Source organism: Hipposideros armiger, unplaced genomic scaffold, assembly GCF_001890085.2.
Source record: "Hipposideros armiger isolate ML-2016 unplaced genomic scaffold, ASM189008v1 scaffold_407, whole genome shotgun sequence".
Taxonomy (NCBI): Eukaryota; Metazoa; Chordata; class Mammalia; order Chiroptera; family Hipposideridae; genus Hipposideros; species Hipposideros armiger.
In genome coordinates this window covers 627,704-642,253 of record NW_017731757.1, presented here as the reverse complement: position 1 = coordinate 642,253, position 14,550 = coordinate 627,704, and the positions used below count along the sequence as shown (strand labels likewise).

General features: G+C 34.6%; 1 protein-coding gene across 1 annotated transcript in view; it reads right to left on the bottom strand.

Annotated features, from left to right (window-relative positions):
- The window catches only part of UGGT2 (UDP-glucose glycoprotein glucosyltransferase 2), a 163,700-nt gene that overhangs the window by 134,749 nt on the left and 14,401 nt on the right, over positions 1 to 14,550 (bottom strand). Inside the window, exons 3-5 of the mRNA XM_019663849.1 lie at positions 7,177 to 7,307; positions 6,596 to 6,711; positions 560 to 734 (exon numbers count right to left, since the gene is read on the bottom strand). Coding sequence (XP_019519394.1) covers positions 560 to 734; positions 6,596 to 6,711; positions 7,177 to 7,307 — 422 coding nt within the window. The remainder of the gene's footprint in view (positions 1 to 559; positions 735 to 6,595; positions 6,712 to 7,176; positions 7,308 to 14,550) is intronic.

The window sequence follows — 14,550 nt, the reverse complement described above, 5'->3', positions numbered from 1 at the left end:
CCCAATTCCCCAATAAAATCTTAAAAAAAAATTTGAGCTATAGTACAAAGTGCTATAAAGTTATTAAAACAGAATGATGTGATAGTGTGATAGCAATGAGAGGTTGAGAGAGTAGGGGATAATTCAACACATTCGAACAGAAACTTGAATAAGTAGTCAGCTGTCCAATGAACCAGGGTTAAGACCATTCCTACACCAACCACGCTTACATCATTGTATCAAGTAAATCAGATTTCCTCATCATAATGCATTTTCATTAAAAGTAACTATTTATGAATCCTAATATTGTACACATTTTATTGCATAATGATTTTGTTCTTTTATCCAAGTTTTAAATCTGGTCCAGACGTAAGGGGACAATACATAAACATGATACCCCCAGAAAACACACAGAATCCCAATATATTTTTCCATATAAAATTTGCATTTGACAGTTTTGTTAATTTTTTAAAAATCTTAAATAGCTGTCCTGATGGAAATTATGTGAACTCTAGTAAGGAAATTATCATAAAATGTATTTTTTACAGCCAAAATAACCTTGAATAAAACAAACATATACCTGAATATAATGGCGAAGAACATACAGAATTTCTCCAATGTGAGCTTTTTCAGACAATACTGTGTGAAATTTACCAAATACTCTGGTACCCATTTCTGCATAGAGAATTACCACTGGTAAGTTCTCTTTGTTTGTAGGAAATTTATGGTCTCCTTTAAAAAGATAAGGTCTGGGCCTAAAATGAAAACACAAACTTTTAAAAGAATTGAAAGTAAAGAGCATATGAGAAATATATCATGATATTCTATAATTTATGCTTATCAAAGAACTTACAGGGGCAGGAGGGTGGGGATATGGGAATAAAAATAAAAGAAAACAAAACTCATGCTCTTACCCATTATAATATGATACTTGAGACAAGTTTTGTACAATACAATTTACACCATCACTGTTACTGGATGATGTAATAAAACACAAAATCATAAGAGTTCAATTAGAAAATAAAATATTTAAATGAGGTTATTAATTCTCTCATATATACAATAATTGTAAAAGAGGTAGACAAGAGAAATATGTATATGGCCTGAGGGAGCCAGCAAAAAAAAAATAGATGAACACAGCAACTTTTAAGTTGCTTTCTATTGATTTGCTTGGGTTTCATAAACTAGATGTGTATAGGATTCTTTTTCATTTATCGACATATAACAAAATTTAAAGCATGTTTATATTACATCCTATCTTATTATATGCTTATATTGTTCTGTATGTAAGGAAAATTAATTTGTAGTCAGAAGTAGATAATATTTTCTTTACATTTTTAACTCTCCCATCATGGTTACAACGTTATTGTATGCAGTAAGAATGAGAATTCCCAAAATCATAATTTAAAAGGAAACTGAGTATTTTTATCCAGAAGTATAATTTTAAATATGAAAAAATAAAATACAATATTACATTAATTATTTGAGATAAACTGAAACTGATAAAATCTTTTGGTGATCACCACTGTATGATATTCTATAGAGAAACATTCCTATAATATTTATGATAAACTCAGAGACATACTTTCTACAATGAACTATGGTAAATAAAATAACTAATTATTCAGTTTTCTGACATGGCTGGAAAGCTGTACATGTATAGATTATATCTTCTATTAGAGAGAAACTCAAATTTCTATTTTGTTCAATTATTATAGAATAAGGATTGCCAGTAGAAATAACTTAACTTTTACATTTAAAATGGATAAATGACTATTGGTCCTGATAACTGACTTAAGTTACTATAAATCAAAAGCACTCAAGTATTCAATAAAACTTCTTAATTAACAGAATAATGAAAACGTCCCATTAATTATTTGGCTTAAAGTTTGTGATATTACTTGACATCAGTATGGAGTACTATGTTTATTTCAGGTTTGTGAAATTATAATCAAGTGTCTTTGCAGTGGTTTACAGTTTGGTTCTGATAGTACGTATGCATACTCAACTACTTTTTTATTTTAATAAATGTTTTTTTGAAGTATAAAAGTTTTACATGGGGGGGAGAGAAAAATAATTTTCTTCCTACCTTTTTAAGTTCTGACTGGACTAATAATTAAATTAATATGAGGCAGGTTAACAGGAGAGAATGTCAAAATGTATTCTGTAAGTCCATGCAGAAGTACCATATGAATATGGACCCGAAAGCAGACTGGGCAGTTACGGCACACAGATGCCATCCTGAGCTAGGGACGGGCGGGGCTGATGCTTCAAAGGGCAGGAAGGTCATTCACACGGAGATAGAAAAGCAAATATTTGGTAAATAAATGTTTGCTGGGCCATCTCTAATAATGGGACACAGAGAAGACTTTGATGAAAATGGCCTTGCTCAGTTCCTCCCTGTCTATCACATTTAGTTCATACTAAACTATAGTTATCTATGATAATAGCTCCCTTCCTGGAGTAGGTCCTCTGTCTAAATTCTTTTAGGCAGTTCCAGGAAGGTCAAAGGTTCTTTCTGAGCTTTTTGTTTCTTAAAAATGACCAGCTTAAAATAATATCCCAAAAGGTATATTTTGGGATGGCAAATTTTGCTTCCCCTTATACACATTCATTCACTTTTATCTGATTTAATTACTAACATTTAACACAAGATATGATTTCTGAAATATTACTGTCAATGTTTAGGTATTTGAAACATGAAACAAATCAAATTTTATCAGTCTCAAATAATATTTGACTTCACTATTAATCTCTTCTACAACAGATGAAGAGATACAAATGTGCAAAACAAGAGAAACTGAATTAGTTGCCATTCTTCATAAAATCCTATTAATAAATACAAAAAGAATATAACAGTAAAATCATACTTCACATTTAAAAAGAGAAATGAAAGAATCTTAAACTAGGTGAAATTATTGAAATCATTCTCATTTTCACTGATTCCTTGGAACTCAAATGGCACAAATTCAAATAGATTACCATCAAAAATTGATTTTTACCAAATCAGTACTATAGAAGTACATTTAGTAATTTAAACAAGGTATCATATGTATATATATGTATATATACATATTTTTTAAGGTCTTATTGGGGAATTAAGGGAGGGGAACAGCATTGGATAATCGGGGAAGGGGTACAGAAAAGTTGCTGTCCTTTTGTTCTTCAGTCTAGTTGTGGAGGATGTCACTTCACTGGCCCATGTTGGTATTATCATTGCGCTCTTGAAGCAGATCGGTTGCCAGCCACTGGACGGCCACTCACGGCGGCTCTTGGCAGCTCACACCAGCTGCTGGCAGCTCACGTTGGCTGCCAGTCACTCACGGTAGCTCACAGTAGCCCTCTGCAGACTCACTGCAGCCTACGCCATCGCTGGCGACTCACGGCAGCCCAGCTCCAGGTCAAGCTGTTGTTCACCATCTTAGCTGTAGAGGGCGCAGCGTCACTGGCCCTAATGTGGGATCCGAACTGGGGCCCTGCTGCTCAGAGCTGGCGTCTCAAGCCAGCTCTTAACCAATGTGCCACTTGGTGGGCCCCAGGGTATCTTATATTTTAATATTAGTATGAAAGGTAATATTTTCAAATAATTTACTATTGCTGGTAATTGGAAAAGCAGCTAATGAAACAATGCTAGTAGATCAATCCTGAGGTTGAATATAAAAGCAAAAATTAGAAGAAATGGAATAGATTTTCCAGAGGCAAAGGTAAGGGCTTGTCTACCAGTTGTTCGTGAGTCTGTAATAGAGAGCACCTTCCTGCACCCATACACACATACCTTTCAAAGTTTGTTACTATTACTTCAGGAACTGGTACATCATAGGTTAAAAAAAAAATTACCCTACACCCATAGAGAATTACTGGGTAAGAAGGAAATAGTCTTTAAAAATTGAATAGGTTACATTTGAAAATAGAAATTTTCACTTATTGAATTGACTCTTATACAGGAAAATAATACAAATTAGCAGTGGTGAAAATATTAGAAATGGGCCGGCTGAGTGGCTCAGTTGGTTAAGAACGTAAGCTCTGAGCAACAGGGTCACCGGTTCAATTCCCACATGGGCCAGTGAGCTACGCCGAGCTGAGCTGCCGATGAGCTGCCAACAGGTGGCAGGATGGTCAGCTAGTGAGAGCACGTGCTCCTAACAACAAGGTTGCTGGTTCTACTCCCGCATGGGATGGTGGGCTACACCCACCCGCAACTGAAATTGAACACAGCACCTTAAGCTGAGAGGCTGAAAGCTGCCGTTGGGAGGCCAGATGGCGACTGGACTTGGAGCTGAGCTAGCTGCACCCCCCACAACTAAGACTGAGGAATAACAACTTGGCTGTTTCCCTTCCCCAATTACCCAATAAAAAAAATTAAAAAAAAAAACCACATTAGAAATGAAGTGTAAAACATAACCAACTGTCTTAAGAACAATTTTGAAGTATGTGCTAATTTTAAATCATACACTTATTTATCTAGTGATTCCAGTTTTAGAAATTTACCTAAGACAATACCAAGGTAACTATATAAAGATACATGTATAAGGACATTCAATTAGGTAGTGTTTATAGTAGAAGAAAATGTAAAATATCTTATATCTATCAGAAAGGGTCATATAATTAAATGTACTTGTTAATTCAACTATTATACAATTCATTTGATAAATATTTTTGAGCATCTACTATGTGTCAGGTGGAAATACAACAAACAATATATACTGGTCCTGCTGCACAATGACCAAGCATACCTGTATTTATATTTATTTATGTGTAAGGCATGTAAGGATGTATAATTTATTGAGGGAAGGTTTTAAGATATCCTTTAAAGTACAATTCCATGTTGGTTAAAATATACATATATATTTACATGTTCATATATGCATTAAAAAAGAAGAAAAGAATATACCAAACTGTTAACAGAATTATGGGTCATTTTGCCTATCTGCTTTGCATTTTTCTGAAGTATCTGAATACTTTTATAATGACCACATATAATTTTTTTTTTACTTTAAAAGTACACTTACCATTTTAGACAAAAAGTTTAAAGTTACAAAAGATGAGGGGCATGCTGACTTGAAGTGGCATTTGGAGAGCAGTCCCTATTCACTACATTTCCCAGAATCTCCAAATAATATTTTCAGACACAGAAAAAGACAAAAGCTCTTAAATGAAGTTGAAAGCTAATATAAATCTTAAACATAATTTGGGAGCAAAATCTACTAACTATAAAATTTACGCAGTTTAATTTAGAATCATAATTGATGGTCAGCCTTACCACTTAAAGCATAAAAGCTTACAACTTGAAACACAATATACTAGTCAAAAGGAAAGCTGGAACGATTCTTGTCCCAGGGTTCAAAGATCCCTGGTTTGGATCTGCCCAGATCCAAATAATACACTAAAATGTGATTTATATATCTGGGAGAAAGTAACAGCAATCATCACCATTGTAAATGCGTATAACTTTGTCCCCTTGCTTCCAACAAGGAAATAAAATTTACTATTAAGGAGCTTTTTAGAAAAATAGTACATGAGAATATCACAAAGGCAACTTTGATGCCCTAAGTGTGTTATGATTGAGGAGATAAAAAAGGAAAATAAACCAAATGTTTAGCTCAACCAAAGGCAAGAGACTCAAATAATGAATGCAAAAGGTAATAAATTAGAACAATGGCAAAAAAAAAAGAGAATAAATTCTATCAGTCATTTCTTTAAAAAAACAGAAAAATCTAATCTGAAAAAACTGAAAGAAAATGAAAACTGAAGAAAATTTAGCAATGAGAAACATCTACAGAGAGGGAAAATATTAAAATATTTATATTACCATAAATACATATGCAAATACATAAATCATTTATGCAAATAAGAAAAAGCAGCCAACCATTGGTCAATATTGATAGTATGTCATAAAACAAGGATTATGTGACTAAGGTTCACAAAAAGAAAAAAATGTATTAATCTAATGCTTCTGTCAGGCGAGGGAATTTTATTTTACCCTACTTTACAAGCTACCAAGTTGCCTTTTCCTGTTTCATGGGTGCTGGCAGAAAACATGAGATTTCTAGGTCAGAAACAGAAAACTTTACTACTAACTGCACACAAGCAGCATGAGCATGTTTGCATTGGTCCCCCATGGTCCTCACATTCCATGGGGTGAAATGGAACCACAGATGCTACAATGCTAATCCCTGTATTCATTTGTATAAAACACTTGGGAGAAGTAAAAACAAAGGTTTTGAACAATACATTCTAAAAATGCAACTCTATATTATTGTTTTATTATTAATTTTTTATTTCCAAGGTACATATTTCAATTTATATTTAAAGAGATATAGTCCGAATAAGTCCATAGTTCTATATGTTTACTGTTTATATAAAACTTATCTATTTTATGGTATTTTATATTCTAAAATCACAAGCTAATCAAGACAAAATACTGAACATACTTATATATTTTAGAAAAACAACTCAGATGACCATCTCATACATATGCAGCTTTTCAATATACAGCACATTCTTTAGCATACAATATCCTAAAATATTAAAATTTTGTATTATAAAAAATGTCTGGTCTTTTGACCCTCAACTCTTTATAAACCACATCTTTCACTATAGGCTATCCTTCATTTACCTTGAAGTGGCCTTCTTCAGCAGCTTTTTAATCTCATTAATTTTACAGGTGTGTTTTTTATGGATAACCACAAATGCATCACAACCATCTGGTGGTGGTGGCTCATCAGCTGCAATCTAAGATTTCAAAGGTTATATTTAGCTACAGTAGTTGATAATTGCAATATGATTTTAAAAACTTGCACGTTACTTTGATTAAAATAACTCATCAACTACTATTGAGTTATTGCTCTAATTAAAGTAAAAAATATCTATATGCAGGCAGAATAAAAAAATTAACAAAATCAACTTTATAGTGAAAAATACATACTTCTAAGTTGTTGAAAATGTTTCATTAAATTAAAATTTCCACTATATGAAAATTCATGTTAATGCTCTGTCCTAATAATTTCCTTATCCCAAATAACTATAAAATTACATAATACATTCAATTATATTATAATCAATAACAATGATAATATAATCAATGGCTATTATAAGTTTATAGACCCTTTTGAACTAAAGATATTCACTTAAGATAGATTTATGTACATAGCTAGCATGCTGCTTTGTCATATATATAGTTTGGGTATTTTTACATACCTGTTGAAACATCTGAATAGTTGGAGAGTATGCCCTTATAGAGAGAGCAAACTTTAAGAGATTGATTTGTAAATTGTCTAAGAATTGTCCAGCTTTCTTCAGGATTAAGTTATAATAAGAATACTCTGATTCTATGAAAAGAATTCAAAAGAAAAAGAAATTAGTATTGCATATTAAACACACTGACACATTTCTCTCACTATAATGTGAACTTAATGTCATATAATCATATCTTAAGTTTGGTTATAGATGGTGTTAGAGAAAAATGGAAAATCAAGATCTCTATTTTATTATTAACTTCTTATGGCTCTTCCAGTGAAGCACAAGCGATCAATACAGGCCCAGGTGAAAATAATCTTGCCATTAAAATCTATTTGGTTGTTTCCATGTCCTGGCCACTGTAATTAACGCTGCAATGAACATGTGATGGAAGGAGAACTGACTCTCAGTGGTGAGCACACAATGTGACACATAGATGATGTATTATAGAATAGTACACCTGAGACCTATGTAACTTTACTAACAATTGTCACCCCAATCAACTTTAACAACAAAAAAATTACTTGGAAAATGCCAGCATATCAGACCAATTCACTCCAAGGTTGTGGGGTTACAATACAAGAATAAGACACAGGCCCTATTTAAAATGTAAGAGGAGACTAAGAATAGCATTAAAAATTTAAAGAATAATATGACTGTTAATAAATTTTAAATTGCATGTATGAATACATTCTACCAAGATATAGTACACATAGCCAAGTGTAATTAGTGTGTCCAGAATATTTTTGGGGACAGAATTTGAACCAGATCTTAGAAAATAAGAGAAATGTCTTCTTGTCTGGAACAAACTAACTTGAAATGCTGGTTCCCTCCTCGAAACCTATCTCCAAAGATTACAAAGACCCAAAAGGATAAATCCTGGCATTTAATTAAACAACTCTTGGACACCCCTAGGGAGCTAGAGATCGTCTGGATGGGAGAGGGCGAAAGAGAACGGCAGCCTAGAGCTGAGGAGAGCCTGGTGGCACTAATGGGAATAAGCAGAAAGAAAACTAATTTTTTTTGCTCTACTTTTCTCTACTGCCCTGGGTGTAATCCTAATCTGCATTATTGCCATTGTGTCAGAGAACTTCAGTACCACTCCACTGCCAGCCAGAGGTGGTAAGGTAACAACAGAGCAGGTCTACAGCCCAGCGGTTACAGGTATCCATTGATGTGCCCCAGACATTCCCTGGTCATTTCTTCTCTCCTTTTCTCCTTGGCACTGGGTTACCAACTCATGGAAACTTCTCATACAAAAGAGCACAGTTGGGGTAGATCCAGAGCAGTTACCCAAAGGTCAGAATTCCCTGATGTGAAAGGGAGGACAAAAGTGGTGTATAACATCAGACACTCTACTTCTGGGAGGAGGAAGAGGATGCTGGCTGGAAGGAAACAGTTTTGGGAGGCAACACACTGGATTGTTGATGGATACAATGTTCACTACTTGTTTAAAAGGTGCTGGGCTCTTGACCCTCGGTTCCTTTCCTTACCACAACCCATTCATGGTGCAGGTGTCCCCTGGCCCTATACATTGCTGTATGAGAACTGGAGCTTGGGGGACCAGCAACAATATGTGAACATTGTGATTACTGCTTCTGCTTTGAGTAGTGAAGTCTTTTGTCTCTGACCCAGGGGTCTTGTGTCTTCGGTCAGCATCCATGAAACGCATCTGCTAGCTTGCAAGTAGGAAACAAGCTCAGACCCTTTACAGTACTTAACAGATTGGACAACAGATGGAATGCTGACAGATACACAGATTTTTGGAGGAGAAAAGACCCAACCCCACAGGACAATTAACAAGATTTGAGGGAAATTCTCGTAAATTGAAATTGGACATACTGACAAAATTGCATGGTCCTCCACTTTTGTTGCCTATTAATGAAAAGAAAGTAAGGAGGAGGTGTCAGGCCCAGAACTGGGCAGCAGATCCAAAGGCATTTGCCTAAATGATGTCTTAGTTGTTAATCTTCTCCACACAAGTAGACTTCTTCACCAATGATTCTGTCAACTTCAAGTCCACACCACTGTGACAACAATTACACAGACCCGTCTTCAGTTAAAGTTCTACCTTCTTCAAACAATAGGTACAGAGATGCACATCTACACTGAGTGAGAAGGAAGGAAATTTGTGACCACGATGGTCAGAAGGATTCAAAATCATTAGAACTTTGGTTTGCCTGGCAGATGAGAGGATGAAATACATAATGCAAAATTACAACCACCTATGATTCAACAACTCCCACAATCCGTCATGCCAACCTTAGATCCTTTCATAGATGACAGTAAAAAGTCTCAGAGTTATTGCAGTGGGTCCTGGCTGATAAAAGAGATCTACAGCCCACTTGGGAGGCTTCCCTTTGGTCAGTTATAATCTTTCAGCTCTGATCCTGGAGTCTCGCATTTCATGTCTTATGGCTGTCTGATGCTTGAAACGGTGGAAAGCTAAGTTTTTCGCTTGCAAGTAGGGTGAAAACTCAGGCCCTTTACAATTCTTGATAAAAAGCTCAAAAATGAGATGACTGAAGCACAGGGGGATATAAAAATAGTTCTGAAAGAACTGAGGAAAGAAGAAAAAATACTAGAAAATATAGGTTAAGTTAGAAGGAACAGAGTAAAAAGATGGCATGAAAAATAGAAAAAAATAATTGGATTACATGCAGGGAAAATGTGAAGAAAATAAAACAGTAATAAAAAAAGGAGAAAATGAAAAAAATAAATTGAAATTAAATGATAGATACAGAAGTCAGGCAAAGATCTAGAATATGTATAATTGTAACCCCAAAGCAGAAAATCAAGGGACTAGAATAGGATAAACAAAGAAAACTATAATCCAAGAAAATGCTCTAGAATTAAAAGGAGTAATGAATCTACATATCTAAAAATAAAGACTCATATTGCATTTAACACTTTTTGGTAAAACTATGGGACTCGAAAGTTAAAAATCTGAAGTATAAAATTCACATATAAACAGTTATGTATGTGAAGAACTCAAGGTCACTATTCCCAGGAGTTATTCATAGAGCATCAACTAGAGAGCAAACTATATATAACCAAGAAATAATTGGAGAAACTACAGCGCAAAGTCTGATGTTGAGCACTGAACATCCTTAATTGCAGAAATAAGCCTAATTAAGGAGTTCAGATCTACAGAAGACTATGTAAATGTACGCTCTGACAATGTAAAAAAATATACCACCAACAAAAACATAACAAAGGGGAAATTAAGTGGAAAGTAAAGTAAGCTCTGTGATTCCTCATAAATATCAGCTGGAAATAAAAGAATATCACTGAGACCAACAAAGCAAGGAGTAGGCGCTTATGTATACTAAGAATATTTATCAACAAAATCAGATGGTGGTAAGGGGAAGAAGAAATCATTACTGCTTGTAGGGGACTAAACAGACAATATTTAAAGAAAAAGGAGGCTAACAACTCAGGGCCTTCACATTTTATTCCTTTGGAATGAAACGCAGGAGGGTAGGGGGTGCATGTTCAGCTAACTCCTATTCAGCAAACCTCAGCTAAAATGTCATTTGTTTTGGACAGAGGTTTCACTGAACTCCCAAGTCTAGATCCTGTTCCACACTCTGATAGGACTGTATACCATGTCCAGATTAATTCCCAAAACTGTACTTGAAAATTATTTGTATAATTATTTGTTTGATGCTGTACTTCCCATTAAGCTATGAACTATGAAGGCAGGAATCTTTTCTATCCTTTCAATTGTACCTTTCCACTCCTGGCATACAAAATAGGCATTCAATACATTTCTGGAATTAATATTTAAGAATTGGTTTCTTCATTCTAGGCAATAATACTTTCCCAATCCAGTAATTTTAAAGAGATGTCATATGAGAATAGGTAGGCTCATTCACTCCTACTTCTTTAATAAACCATAGGTGATTTCTCTGAAGTTATGGTGCATTTCCCCCCAAGAATCAAAAAATAATGCAAGACTCACTGTCTACAGTAAAAGCGACATAAAATAAACCAAAGAAGAGATGCTATCTCAAAAACTGATCTTTAAAAAGACATAATATCTATAGGGCTAACAAGCAAATAGCCAAAATTAATGAATTAACACAACTGAATATGACTACATCAGCCAAAAGGGGATTGGTCATCCATGAAAACAGAGAAGAGAGGCAACAGAAACAAATGTGAGCAGTGCCTGACAACAGACATCAAATTTTGTTAAGGTCACTGTTAAGGCTGTCTTTAGTATAGTAATGGATGTAGGATTCCGGGGTTTATAGAAAGTAAACATCTGTAATTTAGTCTTAACTTGCAAGATCATCTCAATCATGAGATGGATGCATTGGGCTATTTCAGCTGATGTTTTAAAATTACTACATCCATGCTCACCAACTAACCTGTTGATAATGATTTTGCCCTTTCAATGTCATTCATCTGCAAGTTCACCTTTTACTTGACTTTTGCCAATTGGGAATATACATAAATCACTTGCATCTTAAAAAATAAAAAAGCAGCAGCAGCCTCCACAGTCAGCTACTGAGTCATCTTATTTTCTTCATAGTCAATCTTGAAAGATTTAACATTTCTTATCTCTACATCCTCAACTTCTACTCCTACTTCAACCTACTATAGTTTTCATTATCATAGCAGTGAAATTGTTCTCATAAAAGTCACCAATTTTCCGTTGTTAAAAGATCAATATTCATATTACATGATCTGTCTACGGTATTTGATAACATCTATCATTTACCACTTAATATTCTCCAGGCTTTTATACATCACACTTTCTAGGTTTACACCTACCTCTATGGGTACTCGTTCTTATATTGTGCATTCTTCCTTTGGTTATTTCTTTTTTTTTAAATCAATATTTCATTTCTTTTTATTGCTGAATAGTATTCTCTTGTATAGCTATACCACATTTTATTTATCCATTCATCAATTGGAAGGGCATTTAGGTTGTTTCCACATATTGGCTATTAAGAATAATGCTCCTATGAATATTTGTGTAGAAGTTTTTCTTTAAACACCTGTTTTTAGTTCTTTTGGGTACATATCTAGTGGTGGACTTGCTGTGTCATATGGAAACTCTCTGTTTAGCCTTTTGAGGAACTGTCTTTTTTTTTTTTTTTTTTTTTACACAAAGCATCAGTATTATTTTCAGGTGTACAACATAGTTACTAGACATTTACATAACTTACAAAGTGATCACCCAATAAATCTAATATCCATCTGACATGGTGCATAGTTATTACAATATCACTGAATATATTCCAATGCTATACTTTACATCCCCATGACTATTTTATAACTATCAATTTGTATTCTTAATTCTTTCCCCTTTTTCACCCATCCTCCCAACCCCCTCCCATCTTGCAACCATTAAAATGTTCTCTGTATCTATTAGTTTATTTCTGTTTTTTATTTTGTTTGTTAAATTCCACATGTAAGTGAAATTATATGGTATTTGTCTTTCTCCGTCTGACTTATTTCACTTAGTGTAATACATCTCTAGGTCCATCCATGTTGTTGCAGAGGGCAAGATTTCATTCTTTTTTATGGCTGAGTAATATTCCATTGTGTATATGTACAACTTCTTTATGCACTCATCTATTGATGGACACTTAGATTCCTTCCATATCTTGGCTACTGTAAATAATACTGCAGTGAACATATTGATGCATTTGTCTTTTCAAATTAGTGTTTTGGGTTTCTTCAGATAAATACCCTGAAGTAGAATTATTGGATTCTTCTTTGTCTCTTGCTATAGTCTTTGTTTTAAAGTCTATTTTGTCTGGTATAAATATTGCTATCCCAGCTTTTTTGTTTGTTTCCATTTTCATGAAATATCCTTTTCCATCCCTTTAGTCTGTGTGTGTCTTTCTATCTGAAATGAGTTTCGTATAGGCAGCATATGTAAAGGTCTTGTTTTCTTATCCATTCAGCTACCCTGTCTTTTTAAAAAAAATTTTTTATTGTTAGTTTCAGGTGTACAGAGCAATGCAATAGTTATCCTTTTCACCCTTCACACAGAAATAACCCCCACCCCCATCTACTGCCCTCCCACCCCGATATCATGCTTATCTATTACAATTCCATTGACTCCATTCCCACACTCTACTCCATGTCCCGTGACTATATGTATATATAACTATAGTTGACATACAATATTATTCAAGATCAGCTTCAGAAATACAGTGCGGTGGTCAGGCCTCTACATGGACTATGAAGTGGTCTCCCTAACAAGACATGAGTCCATCTGGCCCCCTAAAAAGTATTTACAACATTATTGATTATATTCCCCAAACTGTCTTTTCTATCCCTGAGGTCATATTGTAGTTACTGATTTGTATTGTCTCGTCGCTTCCCCTTCTCCTTCATCCCCACCGGCTCCCAACTAGCAACCCTGTTTTTCCTCTGTGTCTCTGAGACTATTTCTGCTTACATTTCTCATTTATTCAGCTTTTTAGATTCCACATATAAGAGAGATCATATGGCATTTGTCTTTCTCTGACTGACTTATTTCACTTAGCATAATGTTCTCTAGTTCCATCCATATCATTGCAAATCGTACTATTTCCTCCTTCTTTGTGGCTGAGTAATACTCCATTGTGTAAATGTACCATAGTTCCTTAATCCAGTTGTCTACCGATGGGCATTTTGGTTATTTCCAAGTCTTAGCTATTGTGAATAGTGTCGCAATGAACATAGGGGTGCATATATTTTTTCAGATTAATGTCTTGGGTTTTTCTGGATAAATACCTAAGAGTGGAAGTGCTGGGTCATAAGGTTTTTTGCGACACCTCCATACTGATTTCCATAGTGGCTGCACCAGTCTGCAGTCCCACCAACAGTGCACCAGGGTTCCCTTTTCCCCACAGCTTCGCCAGCATTTGTTATTTGTTGATTTATTGATGATAGCCATTCTGACCGGGGTAAGGTGGTATCTCATTGTGGTTTTTATTTGTATTTCCCTAATGCTTAGTGAGGTTGAACATGTTTTCATATGCCTGTTGGCCATCTGTATGTCCTCTTTAGAGAAATGTCTCTTCATATCCTCTGCCCATTTTTTAAATGGGTTGTTTTTTTGGTGTTGAATTGCATGAGTGTTTTGTATATTTTGAATATTAACTCCTTATCAGGTATCTCGTTGACAAATATCTTCTCCCATTCAGTAGGCTTCTTTTTTGCTTTATTGATGGTTTCCTTTGTTGTGAAAAAACTTTTAAGTTTGATGTAGTCCCATATGTTCATTTTTTCTTTTACTTCCCTTGCCCACAGGGATGTATCCGTAAAAAGATTGCTCAGGGTAATGTCTGCAAATTTAGACCCTATATTTTCTTCTAGGAGTTTTAT